The following is a 14,925-nucleotide window of genomic DNA, read 5'->3' as shown; positions in this document are numbered from 1 at the left end:
CCAAGCTAAACCACACAGTTGAGTTCAAGGCCATCTAGACCAACATACCTGTCTCAGAAAATTTGGTTAATGGCTGCCTAGCAAGCCTGTCTAGCAAGCATGAAGCCCTGAGTTCAAACTCCAGTACCACCTGTTTCTCCTTTTTTAATTTTGCCTCTACTGGGGTTGCAACTCAACACCCTATACTTGTTAACTCTACCACTTGAGCCACACTTCTAGCTCCTTTTAGGATAACATAATGTCTGAACACATGTATACATTATTTAATATTTAAAATCAGATTGAATATATCTATATCCTAAAACCATCACTGGCTTCTACCTTTTTGAAATGGACAGTACATACTTTTTATCTTTAGCCAGCCTGGGCAAACAAAGGGCCTACACCTTGAGCCCCTTCACCAGTCCTATTTTGTGATGGGTTTTTTCGAGATAGGGTCTCACAGAATAACTTGCCAAGGCTGGCTTTGAACCTCAATACTCTTCATCTTTGCCTCCTAGGTGGCTAGGACTGCAGGTTCGAGCCATCAGAGCCCAGCTGGACAAACTGCTCTTAAGACCCTATCTCAAAAATACCCAAAATAAAACATGGCTGGAGGAGTGGCTCAAGTGGTAGTGCACCTCCTAGCAATTGTGAAGCCCTGAGTTAAAGCCCCAGTACCAGCCAGAAAAAAAAACAAAAAACTATTAATTACTTCTTAGGTGGATGTGGTAACAAGTTCCCTAGATGACCACCCAATGATCCTGACATCATACTATTTATACCTCTGCATATTCCTCTCCCTATATGCTTGATAAAAAAATAAAAAGTACTGCTTCCTCCTACAGTAGGCGAGTGTCTCCCTCTCTGTTGGTCATTCTCTTTGGGGGGAAACAGCTACCATGCACTAGAAACAGCTCTACAGAAAAATTCAAGTCGAAAGAATTGAGGGCTTCTACACAGGAATCCCATAGTATACAGATGACTACACCCAGGTCCACATCGTGACTATTATCTCGTAAGACATTCTGAGCCAGAACCACCCAGCTAAGCCACTCCTTGATTCCTAACCTGTGCAAGAAACTTAAGTGTATTCCCTTTTTCTTTTTTTTTTTTTTGGTAGGACTGGAGTTTGGGCTTTGCTTTTGAAAAGCAATCACTTTACCACTGGAGTCACACCTCCAGTCCAGTTTGCTCATGTTAGTTTGAAGATGGGGGTCTCTCAAACTATTTATCCAGGCTGCCCTCCAATCACGATCCTCCTGAACTCAGCCTCCCAAGCAGCTAAGATTACAAGATTCCAGGCATGAGCCAACAGTGCCCAGTTCTAAAGTGTATTCTTGTTAAAATGCTAAATATAGGAGTAATTTCTTAGGCAGAATAGATAACAAATAGTAGGAAGCATTCTATTCACATCTCGAAGAACTTTATTTCTCAGTGGCAAAGGGACTGTCAAGCATGGGCAAAGCCCTAGGTTTGATCCCAGAACAACTGGAAAAAAACAATGATAATTTGAAATTATATTCACAAAAAGGATATTAAAGACGTCACAAAAATCATTAGCATAAACCAGGTACTGGTGACTCATTCCCATAATCCTAGCTACTCAGGAGGCTGAGATCGAAAGGATTGAGGTTCCAGGTCAGCTTGGGCAAAGAGTTAGTTCATGTGACCCCCATCTAGTCCCACCAAATAAATAAACAAACTGCATCAGCATAGTGCAGTAACACTGCAGTAGATATTTTCTTCAAATTTTACAAGAGCCTGTAAAGTTAGTTTATCAAATATACAGAAGTACAATAAACTTCAAATTGATAAAAGGTATCACTCTAAAAAACACAGATCTGGCTAAATAAAAAATGAAACCAGCTATCCAATTACAGAAAATCATTATCTAAAATGAAAAGAGTGCTGGAAGCACTCCAGGTAGAACGCATGCCTAGCAAGCACAAAGCTCTGAGTTCAAATCCCAGTACTACCAAAAATGATGATGATGATGATGATAAATAAACTTACACGAAAAACAGTATTGAAGGTGTACCTTAAAGTTGTACAACACCTGCCTAGCAAGCACAAGGCCCTGGATTCAATCCCCAATACTGCAAGATAATAAAAATATTAGGGGGGAAGGGAGGGAGAGGAGAAAAAAAAAGAAAGGAAAAAAGGAAAAGAAGAAAAAAGAAAAAAAAAAGATAGTTAGCTTTTGGATATAAAATTCCAATGACAATTAGTATGGAATTAAAGTCTGTTATTTTCTCTGAATACAGATATAACCCACACCACTTACTTTCACCAGGGAACCCCCAACAGCTCCAATTACAGCATCAAGAGAAATTAGAGATAACATGGGGAATATATCCTCATAATTTGCAAAGAGAAACTACCTTCAGACTCTTCCTGGTATACGAGGGAATATCACATAACTAGTAATTATTTTTAATTTAACTTAATTTGTAAATATAATTGCTCATCCTCCAAAATAAATTTTAACCATCCAACAATCTTTAAGAGTATTATGGTATTATACATAAAGTCACTGGAGATATAAAAAGGACTTTAGAGGCCTTAATAAAGTTAGTTTCACCTAATGACAGCAATAAGCACCAAAATCTGTGCCAATGTGTTAAAGACAAGTTGGCATTTATGACTTTTCATTCTCTGAACAAATTGTCTAAAATGGAAACAAGGGCTGGTGAAGTGGCTCAAATGGTAGATTGCCTGTCTAGCAGGCATGAGGCCGAGTTCAAACCCCAGTGCCACCAAAAACTAAGAAATAATAAAAATGGAAGCAACTTTTTTTCAACACTAGGGTTTGAGCTCAGGGCCTCACACTTGCTAGGTAGGCACTCTACCACTTGAGTCATAACCCCAGCTCTGTTAAGACGTTTTAATTATTTTTCAAATAGGATTGCCCCTCACCCCATCCTCAGTACTGGGGATTGAACTTAAAGCCTCATACTCTTCAATGCACTTGAGCCATTCAACGAACTTGGTGCCTTGCTTTTATATACCCAGGTCAGCCTGAATCATGACCCTCCTATTTATGCTTCCCTTGTAGCTGAAACCAGCTATACAACTACAAAAAATCATTATGTAAAGTGAAAAAGAGGGGACACCACCATGCCCAGCTTTTTTACTGAGGTGGGGACTTTTTGCCAAGGCTGGCCATGAAGATCCTCCTGAGCTCTGCCTCCCGGTAGCTAAGATTACAAGCATGACCCAGAGGTCATGGAACCAGAATTTTAAAATTACGGTTTAGATATAGCCATTGAAAAGAACATAGATCACCTAGAATATATTTAAAAAAAAAAAAAAATTCTGATGACTCAAGAGTACAATAGCATTTAGAAAGCAAGCACAGAATGATCGGGCCAAGGCCAGGCTGGACTACAATAGTGAAAAAAGGAAGAGAAAGGAAAGAAAAAAGAAGCTATGTGCCAATGACTCATACCTGCAATGCTAGCTACTTGGGAGGCAGAGATTAGGAGGACTAAGGTTTGAGACTCTGTCTTAAAAGACCCAACCAAAAAAAGAGCTGGCAGAATAACTCAAGTGGGAGAGCACCTGCCTTGCAATTGTGAGGTCCTCCATTCAAACCCCAGAACTACCAAAAAAAGAGAGAGAAAGTGCCTATAATCCTACCTACTCAGGGGGCAGAGATCAGTAGGATCGAGGGTCAAAGCCAGCCCAGGCAAATAGTATGTGAGATACTATCTCAAGAAAAATCCATCACAAAAAAAAGGCTGGTACACCTTCAAGGTGTAGGCCCTAAATTCAAGCCCCAGTACCACCAAGCAAACAAACAAGCAAAAAAAAAAAAGAAAGAAAACCAGGTACCCAATGACTCACGCCTGAAATCACACCTACTTGGGAGACAAAGATCAATCAGGAGGATCATGGCTCAAGGTCAGTCCGAACAAAGTTGGTGACACCCCAATCTCTAAAATAATCAGAGCAAAATGGACTAGAGGTGTGGCTAAAGCAATGAGTGCCTGCTTCTCAAGTGAGAAGCCCTGAGTTCAAACCTTAGTCCCATCAAAAAAAAAAAAAAAAAAAGTTTCAAAATGCCCAAAGCAAAAACTGCCAGAACTAAAAATAGAATATATTTAAGGGGGGAAAAAATTTGATTGTATGAGGAAATGGAAGTTAAAAAAAAAAAAAAAAAAAACTGGGAAGTTTTGAAATGTGATACATCAAAAAATGGTCAGAGCACCAATGGCTCATGCCTGTAATAAATTATCTACTCAGGAGGCAGAGATCAGAAGGATCTCAGTCCCACCCCGGTGAAATAACTTTGCCCAGACCCCATCTATGTCGAAAATACCCGACACAAAAAATGGGCTGCCTAAGTGGCTGAAGTGATAAGAGTACCTGTCTAGCAAATGTTAGGCCCTGAGTTCAAACTCCAGTACTGTCAAAAAAAAAAAAAAAAGATAAGGATTAAGAGTCTGCTCATTACTTCATTACTTTCCTACCTAAAACTCCCTCCTCCCAACTTATACCTCTGAATAGCACCATTCATTCATTCAGTGAATGTATGTCCACTACAAAGAAGGTACCATGCTACACAATGTCAGGGTATAAGGATGAATCTCACCAAAAGAACAAAGGCACAAGCCAGGGGAGAACACGGAGCACCAGAACACTAACGCTTCAGTCTGAATGAAAAAAGGGTGAACAAAAGGTATAACCTGTGATGTGATGGTGCACATCTGCAATCCTAGCACTCAGGAGGTTGAGGCAGGAGGAATCCAAGTACTGCCAAAAAATTAAAAAATAAAGACACTGAAGGTGTGGTAAAGCAGACCTGTGATCCCAGCACTAGGGAGGAAGGGGCAGGACGATCAATAAACCAGGAGTTCAAGGTCAGACTGGGCTGTAAGATTATACTCTATCTCAAAAACAACAAAATGAAACTGAGGGACTGGGAATATAGCTCAGAGTAGAATGCCTGTCTAGCATACATGAGGCCCCAGGGTTGATCCTCAGAACCAAAAAAGGAGGGGTGGGGGAAAGCACTGAATTTGGTCTTTGTTAGGAAAATGGAAAGGGGAGTGAGGCATTAAAGGTACAGTTTTAAACAGAGACCCAATATTTATCATTCTGAAGCAAAGAAGTAACTTTATATAGCGTAGACTGGAAAGAAAGACTAAATAAAGACCCGCAATCAATCATTGTATGCACATATGAATAAAGTAAATTAAAAAAAATAAAAATAAAAAAAGACCAGCAATAACAACCTAATAGTACAATGAGAATGAAGAAAGACTGAGGGGTACTGCATAATTTAGCAAAAGAATAATAAAAGCATAAAAACTCAACCCACCTATAGGCTTATCTTTACACTTTTATCACCTAACAACTGCACTCATCCTAGACATCTATCAAAGAATTTCTTGCCTCTTCTGTCTGCTACTCCCTTACTGGCACGTATCTGCTCCCATTATAAATAACCACTCTGGAGCGGGGCACTGGTCACGCACACCTATAATCCTAGCTATTCAGGAGGCAGAGATCAGGAGGATTGTGGTTCAAAGTTAGCCCAGGCAAATAGCTCAAGACCCTATCTCAAAAAAACCCTTCACAAAAAAGGGCTAGTGGAGTGGTTCAAGCCCCAGCACCAAAAAAAAAAAAAAAATTTCAGCAAGAGAAAATAAAACAGATCCCTCTTTTGAGCAATTCACCCATAAAATAGAACCTAACTTTCAGGGTAACAAAATAGAGGAAGATTCCTTTAGAATAAGATGCTGCTGGGTATATAGCTCAGTGGTAGACTGTCAGCCTAGCATGTGCAAGGTCCTGGGTTTAATCTCTACCAATACAGACACACCAAGATGCTATCATGGTTTCAAGCAAAAAACTGATGCCACTGATAAGAAAAACTGGGGTAGTAGTAAGGTTGAGAATGAAGGTTCCAGGGCTGATGGAGTGGCTCATATGGTAGAGCACCTGCCTAACAAGCGTTGAGTTCAAACCCCAGTGCCACCAAAAAAAAAAGGGAATGAAGATTCCAGAGAAAATTTAACGGGTAATTAATAAAACAATGTACCCTAATAAAGAGATCAACAGAGAGCAGAACCAGAGATATGGAGAAAGAATGAATTTTCTACTCAAAGAGAAAGACTGGAGTAGAGAATCTCTGGATGACAGTAAAGGAGAGCATCCCAGAGGAAAAGAAAAAAAAATTTTTTTTTTTTTTTTTGGTGGTACCGGGGTGTGAACTCAGGGTCTCATGCTTGCTAGGCAGGCACTCTACCAGTTGAGCCACTTCACCCACCCTTTTCTGTGTTGAGTATTTTCCAGATAGGGTCTCGCAAACTTATTTGCAGGCAGAGGGCTGGATTTGAACCATGATCCTCCTGACCTCAATCTCCTGAAAAGCTAAGATTACAGGTGTAAGCCTCAGCACCAGCACTATAAGCCCTAAACATCATCTGTCTTCATTCCTGTTTCATTCTTCAAATCCAGGCTCCAATCGTTGTCTCCAGTCCAAGCAACCCCAAAACAGCTATTAGTTTTCACCCTTAAAAATAATCTTTTAGATTTATCCCTTCTTTCTAGAACTGACTCTGCTTAAGCCTAATTCTTAATTACTATTACAAGAAACTCTTACATTCTAACCTTGCCTCTAATCATGCCAGTCAACATGTTCACTTCTCAGCTGTAGTCCCTCACTGGCTCTCAGCTCCTATCACATCAATGCCAAATGCCTCAGTCTGGATTTCTAGGGCCCATTACACCCATCCTGCCCGAGTGACCCCCAACAAAGGTCCTATGAAATTGCTATGCTCTCCACATCCAAAGTACCAGTGTAAGTCCAACAAACCCAACCCACCCAAAGCCAATTAAAGTATCACCTTTATCCTTGTTGACTCAACAGTTCTAGGTTTCAACATCTCTACTCAACTGCTTAACCTAAACATCTACAGCTCAGAACTTGAGGATCATAAATATGTAAGACCACTCTGCAGCAGGGCTATACCCTAAGAACTTTAAGGATCCCCAAATTCACTAATACCACCATAGTATAAATACTCACATTTGTAATCCTAGCTACTCAGGAACCAGAGATCAGGAGGATTGAAGTTTGAAGCCAGCCTCAGGCAAATAGTTCAAGACACACTATCTTGAAAAAAAAAAACAACACAAAAAAGGGCTGGCAGAATGGCGGAGTTCCTGCCTAGGAATCATGAGGCCTTAAGTTCAAACCCCAGTACTCCAAAAAAAAAAAAAAATAATAATAATAATAATTTAAGTGAGGAAGAGAGGAAAACAACTGCTGCAAATCAGCCTAGGAAGAAATCTAGCAGTTACTTTGGGTGTAGGCAAAAATGTCAAAGACCTTCAGAAGGCATGAAAAAAAGGCAACAGTAATCAGTTAATTCTGATTTTGAAAGTTTCAGTCCTGTCTCCAATGTTCTCCAGTGCCATGAAAGTTAACCTTTGACTTCTATTACATCCCTTCTGACTACAGGTTATAAAGACCAAATACAAAATAAAGCACTTAAGTAGTAAGTTATTCCCACTCTGGGCTCCAATCTCCCTTCAAGATTTTATCAAACAGCTGGGAAATGGTGGCTCACACCTGTAATCCTAGCTACTCAGGAGGACCGAGGTTTGAAGCAAACCTGGCCAAATAGTTCTTCTGGAAACCCTATCTTGAAAAACCCCATCACAAAGAAGGGCTGGTGGAATGGCTCAAGCAGTATGAGTGCCTGCCTAGCACGTGAGGCCCTGAGTTCAAACCCCAGTGCCATCAAAAAGAGAAAAAAAAGGATTTTATTAAACAGGGCTGGCTGAGTGGCTCAAGTGGTAGAGAGCCTGCCTAACAAGTATGAGGCCCTGAGTTCAAAGTACCTCCAAAAGAAGATTTTATCAAAGACCTAAGATGTACAAACACAAAGGCTTTGTACACTGGAAGGAATTAGATGGTGTCAGCCAACTTAAAATTAAAGCACAAAATCAGGATTGCAAATTAATGACATCACTGTACATAAAGAAAATAACTAGCTGGGCACTGGTGACTCACACCTGTAATCCTAACTACTTAGGAGGCAGAGATCAGGAGGATCATGGTTCAAAGCCAACTTGGGCAAATAATTCAAGACCCCATCCCAAGAAAAACCCTTCACAAAAAAAGGCTGGTGGAGTGGCTCAAGATTTAAGCACTGAGTTCAAACCCCGGTACCGCAAAAAAAGAAAAAGACTAAATGGGGCTGGGGTATAAATGAGTAATAGAGTGCTTGCCCAGCATGCACCAGTCCCTGGGTACCATCCCTAGCATTAAAATAATAATTATTATTATTGAATTATTATTGGACAGCACAAAAAGATAAATTGAAAAGGCTGCTTCCTCATGACAGGAGGCAAACCATGTGCTTAAAGCTAGATTTAGAGGGCTAGCAGAGTGGCTTGCTCAAGTGATAGAATACCTATGTAGCAAGCTCGTTCGTACCCTTGAGTTGAAACCCTAATGCTGGAAAAAAAAAAAAAAAAAGTAGATATAAGCCAGGCATGGTGGTGTACACCTGTAATTGCAGCTACATAAGAGGCATAAGTAGGAGAATCAAGGTCTGACACTGCCCCTATCACACACACACACGAGTGCAAAAAATATTCTCTAAAAAATAACTAAAGCAAAAAGCGTTGAAGGTGTGGTTCCAATGGCAGACTGCTTATCTAGCAAGCATGAAGCTCTGACTTCAAGCCCCAGTAGTGAAAGAAAAAATAAAAACAAATATACGAAGCAACAGAAAATATGACCTTAATTCAGGCAAAGTAGGACACAAATGAAATCCCAGCACTTAAGAGGCTGCAGTAGTTCAAGGCTAGCCTGATTACCCAGCAAGAACCTGTCTCAATTTTTTTTTGGTGGTACTATGGTTTGAACTCAGGGCTCACACTTACAAAGCAGGCGCTCTACTACTTGAGCCACTCTGCCAGCCCAGGAAATATGATCTTGATTTATGCAAATCTTTCTCTACTTCTAGATGGAGATTACAATCCTAACAACTACACTGTTACCTGCTTCCAAGAGAATCTTAATCTATCATATTACAGAATAAAAAGCATTTTCCAAAATTTCTAGCCCTAAACATAAGATCCATAGTACTTAATACCTATTCCACCAATGAGCTTAAATTGTGAACAATATGAATATATCAACACCATATGGCTATACAGAATTTTTTTAATTACACATTTCCCAAGCTATAGTGTTTAGCTAAACTCATACTCTGAAAGTGAATTAATTTATAAATTCTCAGTTTAAAAAAATCAAGGGCAAAATGAAAGCAATAAATTTCAACCACAAACTTGAATCAAAGACCTAAAAGAATAAATTAGAAACTTGCCTCTTCAAGCCCATAAAGACTCTGAGCAATTTTCTTCCTAAAAAAAAGAAAAATTCTACATTTATACAAGTTAGCTAACTACCATGTTAGACACACAACATACTATCTATAGGCTCCGAGATTTTCAATTTTTTTTTTTTTTTTAGTGGGGCTGGGGTTTGAACTCACGGCTTCATGTTTACAAATCAGGCACTCTACCAAATGAGCCACACCTCCAATCCATTTTGCTCTGATTATTTTGGAGACAGGGTCCCAAGAGCTATTTGCCTGGACTGGCCTTGAACTGCTATCCTCCCCTCTCAGTCTTCCAAGTAGCTAGGATTACAGTTCTGAGCCACCAGCGCCCAGTCTTCAATTGCTTTTAACACAACCAATACTCAGTTCACATCTACAGGATGAGAAACAGACAGGTTTACATTTCTATTTGTATGCCTCTAGTGAAACATCTACCTCCTTCCTCAGATTTAAATTTATGTATTAAAACAAATACTGTCTATGTACGATAAATTTCAACACAAACCCCAAAAAAAGATTTGTCTGAACTGCCAGCAGGTTTTCAAAACAACCTTTCCATCCTTAGATGTCTGGGACAATAAAATTCTTTAAAAATCTGCAACTGCCAAGCTAAGAAACCAGAGTATTAAAGCATATTTAAGATATGAATCAAAAGAAACAAGTGACACACCCACATTCCCCGTTACTTTAAAGATCAACAAGAATGAATAGCAAAATAAATGTTTAATCCACAACAATCATCACATACTGTAAAAAATTTTTCTTACAAAATCTACATAGTGGACTGGAGAAGTGGCTCAAGTGGTAAAGTGCCTGCTTTTGTAAGCACAAAGCCCTGAATTCAAACACTAGTCCCACCAAAAAAAGAAATCATATGTGTGAGATATATATATATATATATATGTATGTATACACACACACACACACACACACACACACACAAACACACACAATTTCTGGGCATCTGCTGACACCCCACACCCCCCAAAAAATCCTCTTTGTTGACATTACCAATGACATTACCACATGATAATGTGGTGTTTGGACAGAAACAAAATTAGAATGAAGTATTTAAAGCTGAAAGGAATTTTTCAGAAATCAAATAGTTTTGGATTTCAGAAGTGATGAAACTAGGCTAAAAGAAGCAAACTGATATCATTTAGCTACCTGAAAGTCAGATTCTGCATGAGTTCTTAAAATAAAACAACTATCATTTATCACTCGATAACAGTATTACAGAGTACTAAAAGAGACTCAAATGAGATTTTCTCCATTTTGACTTATATACACACTCACACATGCACACTTTAAATTTTAAAACTGTAAAGGATTAAGAGCCTACCACAATGGTGGCAGTTATCAGGAGGAGCACAGGATGCTTAACTTCAGTAGTTCAAAAAAATTAACTTAACTTGAATTTTGACTGAGATTCAAGAACACTTTCTCATCTTAGCCTCTTTAAATCTGTGCCCAAAAGGCACTTCAACCAGCAGCAAGATTCACCCAACTACTAAAAAAAAACAAACCCATGCTTTATTCGAACAAGCCTCCAAGTAACAAATTGGTTCTGCACTCATAACACCAGCAGGTCAGATTGCTTTTTTTTTTTTAAAGCTAATCAAATGTACACCCACATCCTAAAAAATTAAATATGAACTCAATCAAATGTCCTTAAAAGTTTACTCAATGCAGTTATTTGGGAAAAGGTAAAAAGAACCAAACTCATACAACAGAGCTAAATCTAAAAATTGAAGTAAAATTTACCCCAAAAAACTTATCATGAGCTTTCAGCTATGAACTGATGAGCAACAAAAAGTTAGTGTTAAGTTTCCCTGTAAGCGGCCTGTATATACACATTCACGTATGTATTTTAAGTTGTACCAAAAGCTGCTTACAAATGGCAATTCCTGTGAAGTAGATGATGATGAAGTTCCAGGTAACTCTAGCATGTTTCCTAATGTACTGGTACTGGAGTCTGGATCATCCTGAAAAGATAAATTCATTGAGTTAAATTGCTCTTCTACCGTAACGTTTGTATCTCCTAGTGAAAGGGGGTCTGGGAGAAGGGCTGCTTTGTCATTGGTGATGTCCACTTCATTTCTTTGCTTATTTTTCTGTGTTTCAGTTTCAGGAGCTAATGGCAAGAATGGCGATTTGACTGCACCATGTCTACTCTCTGGTGTGCTGTCTTGTTCACTTCCCATGGACACTTCTACACCATTCTGTGATTTAGGCTCATAATCGCAGGTGGCATTGGTCTGAGTTTCCTCAAAGATCTCCTCTATACTCTCATCCTCTGTGACTGGCTGTTCTGGGTCCATTTCAGAATCTACATCTGCATCGTCCACACAAGTAAAATTCTCAAAGTGCAGAAAGCCATTCTTGATCGTCTTTGTTACTTTTAACTGGAGTTCAGGGGAGTTATTACAAGAGGGCTCCTGTTTCATAGCAAGTGCAGTTGGACCACCAGGACTCAAGGAAGTGCATACAATTGGCGACTGAGCTCTTGAATCACTTTTTGCAGGGTCTTGAAAGGATTCTGATCCATCAGCAGACCCATTTAAATACTCTACATTGATCATGGAGGCCAAATCCTGTAGTCTCCGCAGTGGAATGTAACAAGATGGAGAATCTTGTCCATAAGCATTTTGGGATGTTCCACTGGCAGTCGATAACTGCATAGTACACCCGTTAAGTGGCTCAGAAAAATTGGATTGACCATTACCGAAAGGGCTGTCCTTGTCTTCAGGGGCATCTAAATTCACTGGATTGGAAAAGGGCAGCAGACAATTTCTTCTAGATAGTTCACAGGTCTGATCCATCCTGGGCCAGCATCAACCTGGAATCCAAAAACACAGCAATTAATCTGAGTTCACAAACCATCTGACTCTTCTCTTCAAAATGGCAGCCACTTCCCAAAGGCCTAGTGGCCTCTTTGCTTTTCTGCTGCACTTCCAAGGGCGGAAAAAGTTCTCCCAGCTGACGATGGAAAAATGGCTCAGTGAGCCTCCGAAAACTCCATCTTCCCGGAGCTGGGCAAAATCCTCCCACATGGAAAACAGCCCCGACCCTTTTTTCCTGCACTGCAGGCTGGTAGACACTTGGGCTCAACTCAAAATTAAAATCCCTTTGGCAGTCAAAAAATTCTCAAATCTAGCAGAAATCCTAGTCCTCTTCCTCGTCCGGGGTCCAGCGGCCAAATCCCCTGAATGAGAGGGGGGTGCGGGGCTGGGGGGGGGGCTTTTGGACGTTGCACAAAAAGGCCCCCCTCCTCCTCCTCGGTGGCTCGCCCGGGCGCAGCGGTCACAATAGCGCTGCGCCCTGCGCCCGGCCGGGCCAGGGCCGTGCAGCGACCGTGCGCAAAGGCCGCGAGCAAGGTGGCCGAGGCTGGGGCTGCCCCGAACTCGCCCTCCAGACTGCGGGGCTGCGGGGTCCGCGGTGGCAATGCCCAGGGACCGGGACTCGGCAACCAGAGCCACTCGGGTGGCCGGTGCAGCCGAGTCAGGACAGCAGCAGCTGCTGCTTACAGCTTGACAAACATGGCTGCTGCCGACGCCGACGCCGCCTGCCCCGGCCGCGCTCCTTCCCGCAGCTCCTCCCGGCAGTGCTGATCGCACTCACCAATTTTCAGCTAGCAAGCCAAGTTTGCGGGGGGTGGGGAGGGAAGGTGGCCGCCCCCGCACACACCCTCCACCCCACACACACCACCGCCACCACCACCACCAGCCGGCTACCTAAGGGAGGCGGAGGCCCAGGCGCGCACGAGCGGCCAGGCCGGCGGCACACGGGCCGCGCTGGGAGGAAGTTCGCGGCAGCCCGGCCAGCTAGGCCTGAGCCCGGCTGGTAGTGATGGAGGAGGGGGAGGGGGCCCGCAGCTACGGCGCCGCCCGCCGCCAACCCCGCGTTGCACCCGGCCCTCCCGCGAGTCCCTCACCTCACGGCCACCACCATCTTCCCGGCCCGGCCACCTCCTCCCCCTCCCTCCTGGAGCCCACCCCAAGCGCACTAGTTACCGTGCCCCGCGCCCCCTCCCGGGCCAGCTGGGGGGAGGGGGTGACCCTCATTACACTGGGGCGCAAGCGGAGCGGTGGGGAGAGAGAGGAGCCACTCGCCGCACCCCCCTCCCCCCCGCGTCTCTCTTCAGGGGAGAAGGCAGCGAGCACGACCTGCCCCGGCCTATTCCTCCGCCGCCGCCGCCTCCTCCACCTCCTCACACCCCCACGGCGCGCGCCCCCGCGGCGGCGCGTGCGACCGAGCGCCCCGCGCTGGCCCGCGTGCGGCTTGAGCCCCGGAGTGCGCGCGCCGGCGGCCCCTGCCCCCCACCCTTCCCGCACGCGCGCGCGCGCGCTCGCGCTCCCACGCCTCACTCTTCGGGGTTCAGGGCGGGTGAAGTCGGGCGCTCCAAAAGCGCTGCCCAATCAGCGAAGCTGCCGCTGCTGCCCCCCCCTCCCCCACTGCGCGCCCGATCACGGCCCAGGCCTACGGGCCGACTGGGCTGCCCGGGAGGGGCCTAAGGCAGGCTCCCCCGGGGCCTGGCGCGCCTCCGGGGAGTGTCGGGGTGTGCGGGCGTCGTGGGTGGCACTCCGATCCCCTCACCTACCTCGGGGCGCCACGCCAGCCCCGGGCTGTACACAGCCACTGCACCCTACCCGTCTTGAACCCCCAACCCCAGCGGCACCTGGCCCGGCTGAGGCCTGTCGGACCGCGCCGCCGGCCCCGCTCGGGCCCGCGTCAGTCCCGGCCTCCATCTTAGGTTACAGCCCGGGCTCCCCATCCACTGGGCACCTGCCCTCAGCCCGCTCCTTTCGGCCCGAGGCCAAGGCCACCCCCCTCCTACTGCAGGGCTCACCTGGGGGGGCCTGGAATGGGGGTCTTCGAGGCCTCAGGCCCCGAACAAGCGCGGCTGCAGGTGAACCCCCTGCCCGGCCGCACCCCAAACCCACACCACCACCACCACCACAGACCAAGCTGAACAGGAAACAAAATGGAGGCAGCAGCACGGGTCTGCCTCCCCGAGCCAAGCCCGTGCAGCCCCAGGGCTCCCTCCTGCCGCAGGCTCGACGCCCAAGAGGCAGGGGGCTGGCTCCTTGCAGGGCGCGGCGGGCAGCCGCCTCAGGGCAGCGCCGACGGGCCGGGAACTCGGCCCTGCGGTCCCCACGGCCCCTCACCCACCACCCCTGCCCTTCCCCCTCCCCCCATCCCCTTCCTCCCCCTGCCCGGCCGTGCGGGGTGAGCGGCTCCGGGGAGCCGGGTCGGGTTACCCGCCCGGGCACTGCCCGCCCGGCCGTGGCCTGGGCGGAGGGATGAGGCCGTGCGACCCCAGCGCTGAGCCCACCCCCCGCACCCTGGGCCGGGCTGCAGCCTGACAGCACGCCCGCACCTCGGCCTGCCGCCGTGCGGCCCCCCGCCGAAGGAGGCCAGAGTCCCCAGTCCGGACACCGGCGGGACGAAGCTCCCTCGCACCCTCGGGCCCAGGGGTCCTCGCTGCCTCGGGCGGGGCGGGGGGGCGCTGGGGGAGGGGACCACTAATCCCTGCCTGCACCGCCTCCCGCGCTTAGCGTGGGTCTGGGCCTGGCAC

General features: G+C 45.3%; 1 protein-coding gene across 15 annotated transcripts in view; it reads right to left on the bottom strand.

The window, feature by feature from the left end:
• The window catches only part of Nsd1 (nuclear receptor binding SET domain protein 1), a 112,332-nt gene extending 98,004 nt beyond the window's left edge, over positions 1-14,328 (bottom strand). For 2 of the 15 annotated variants that reach the window (XM_074058734.1, XM_074058742.1), the window contains exons 1-3: positions 13,361-13,507; positions 12,073-12,186; positions 11,243-11,332 (exon numbers count right to left, since the gene is read on the bottom strand). In XM_074058734.1, the coding sequence (XP_073914835.1) occupies positions 11,243-11,332; positions 12,073-12,102 (120 nt within the window). In that variant the 5' untranslated portion in view covers positions 12,103-12,186; positions 13,361-13,507. Of the gene's footprint in view, positions 1-9,332; positions 9,370-11,242; positions 12,614-13,081; positions 13,250-13,360; positions 13,533-13,714; positions 13,843-14,196 lie in introns of those variants that run through there. The other 13 variants (XM_074058728.1, XM_074058741.1, XM_074058735.1 and 10 more) reach the window with 12 other exon arrangements.
• Between the last annotated feature and the right edge of the window lie 597 nt (positions 14,329-14,925).

Source organism: Castor canadensis, chromosome 16 (genome assembly GCF_047511655.1).
Source record: "Castor canadensis chromosome 16, mCasCan1.hap1v2, whole genome shotgun sequence".
In the NCBI taxonomy this organism is placed as follows: Eukaryota; Metazoa; Chordata; class Mammalia; order Rodentia; family Castoridae; genus Castor; species Castor canadensis.
This window is presented reverse-complemented; position numbering and strand designations above follow the sequence as displayed.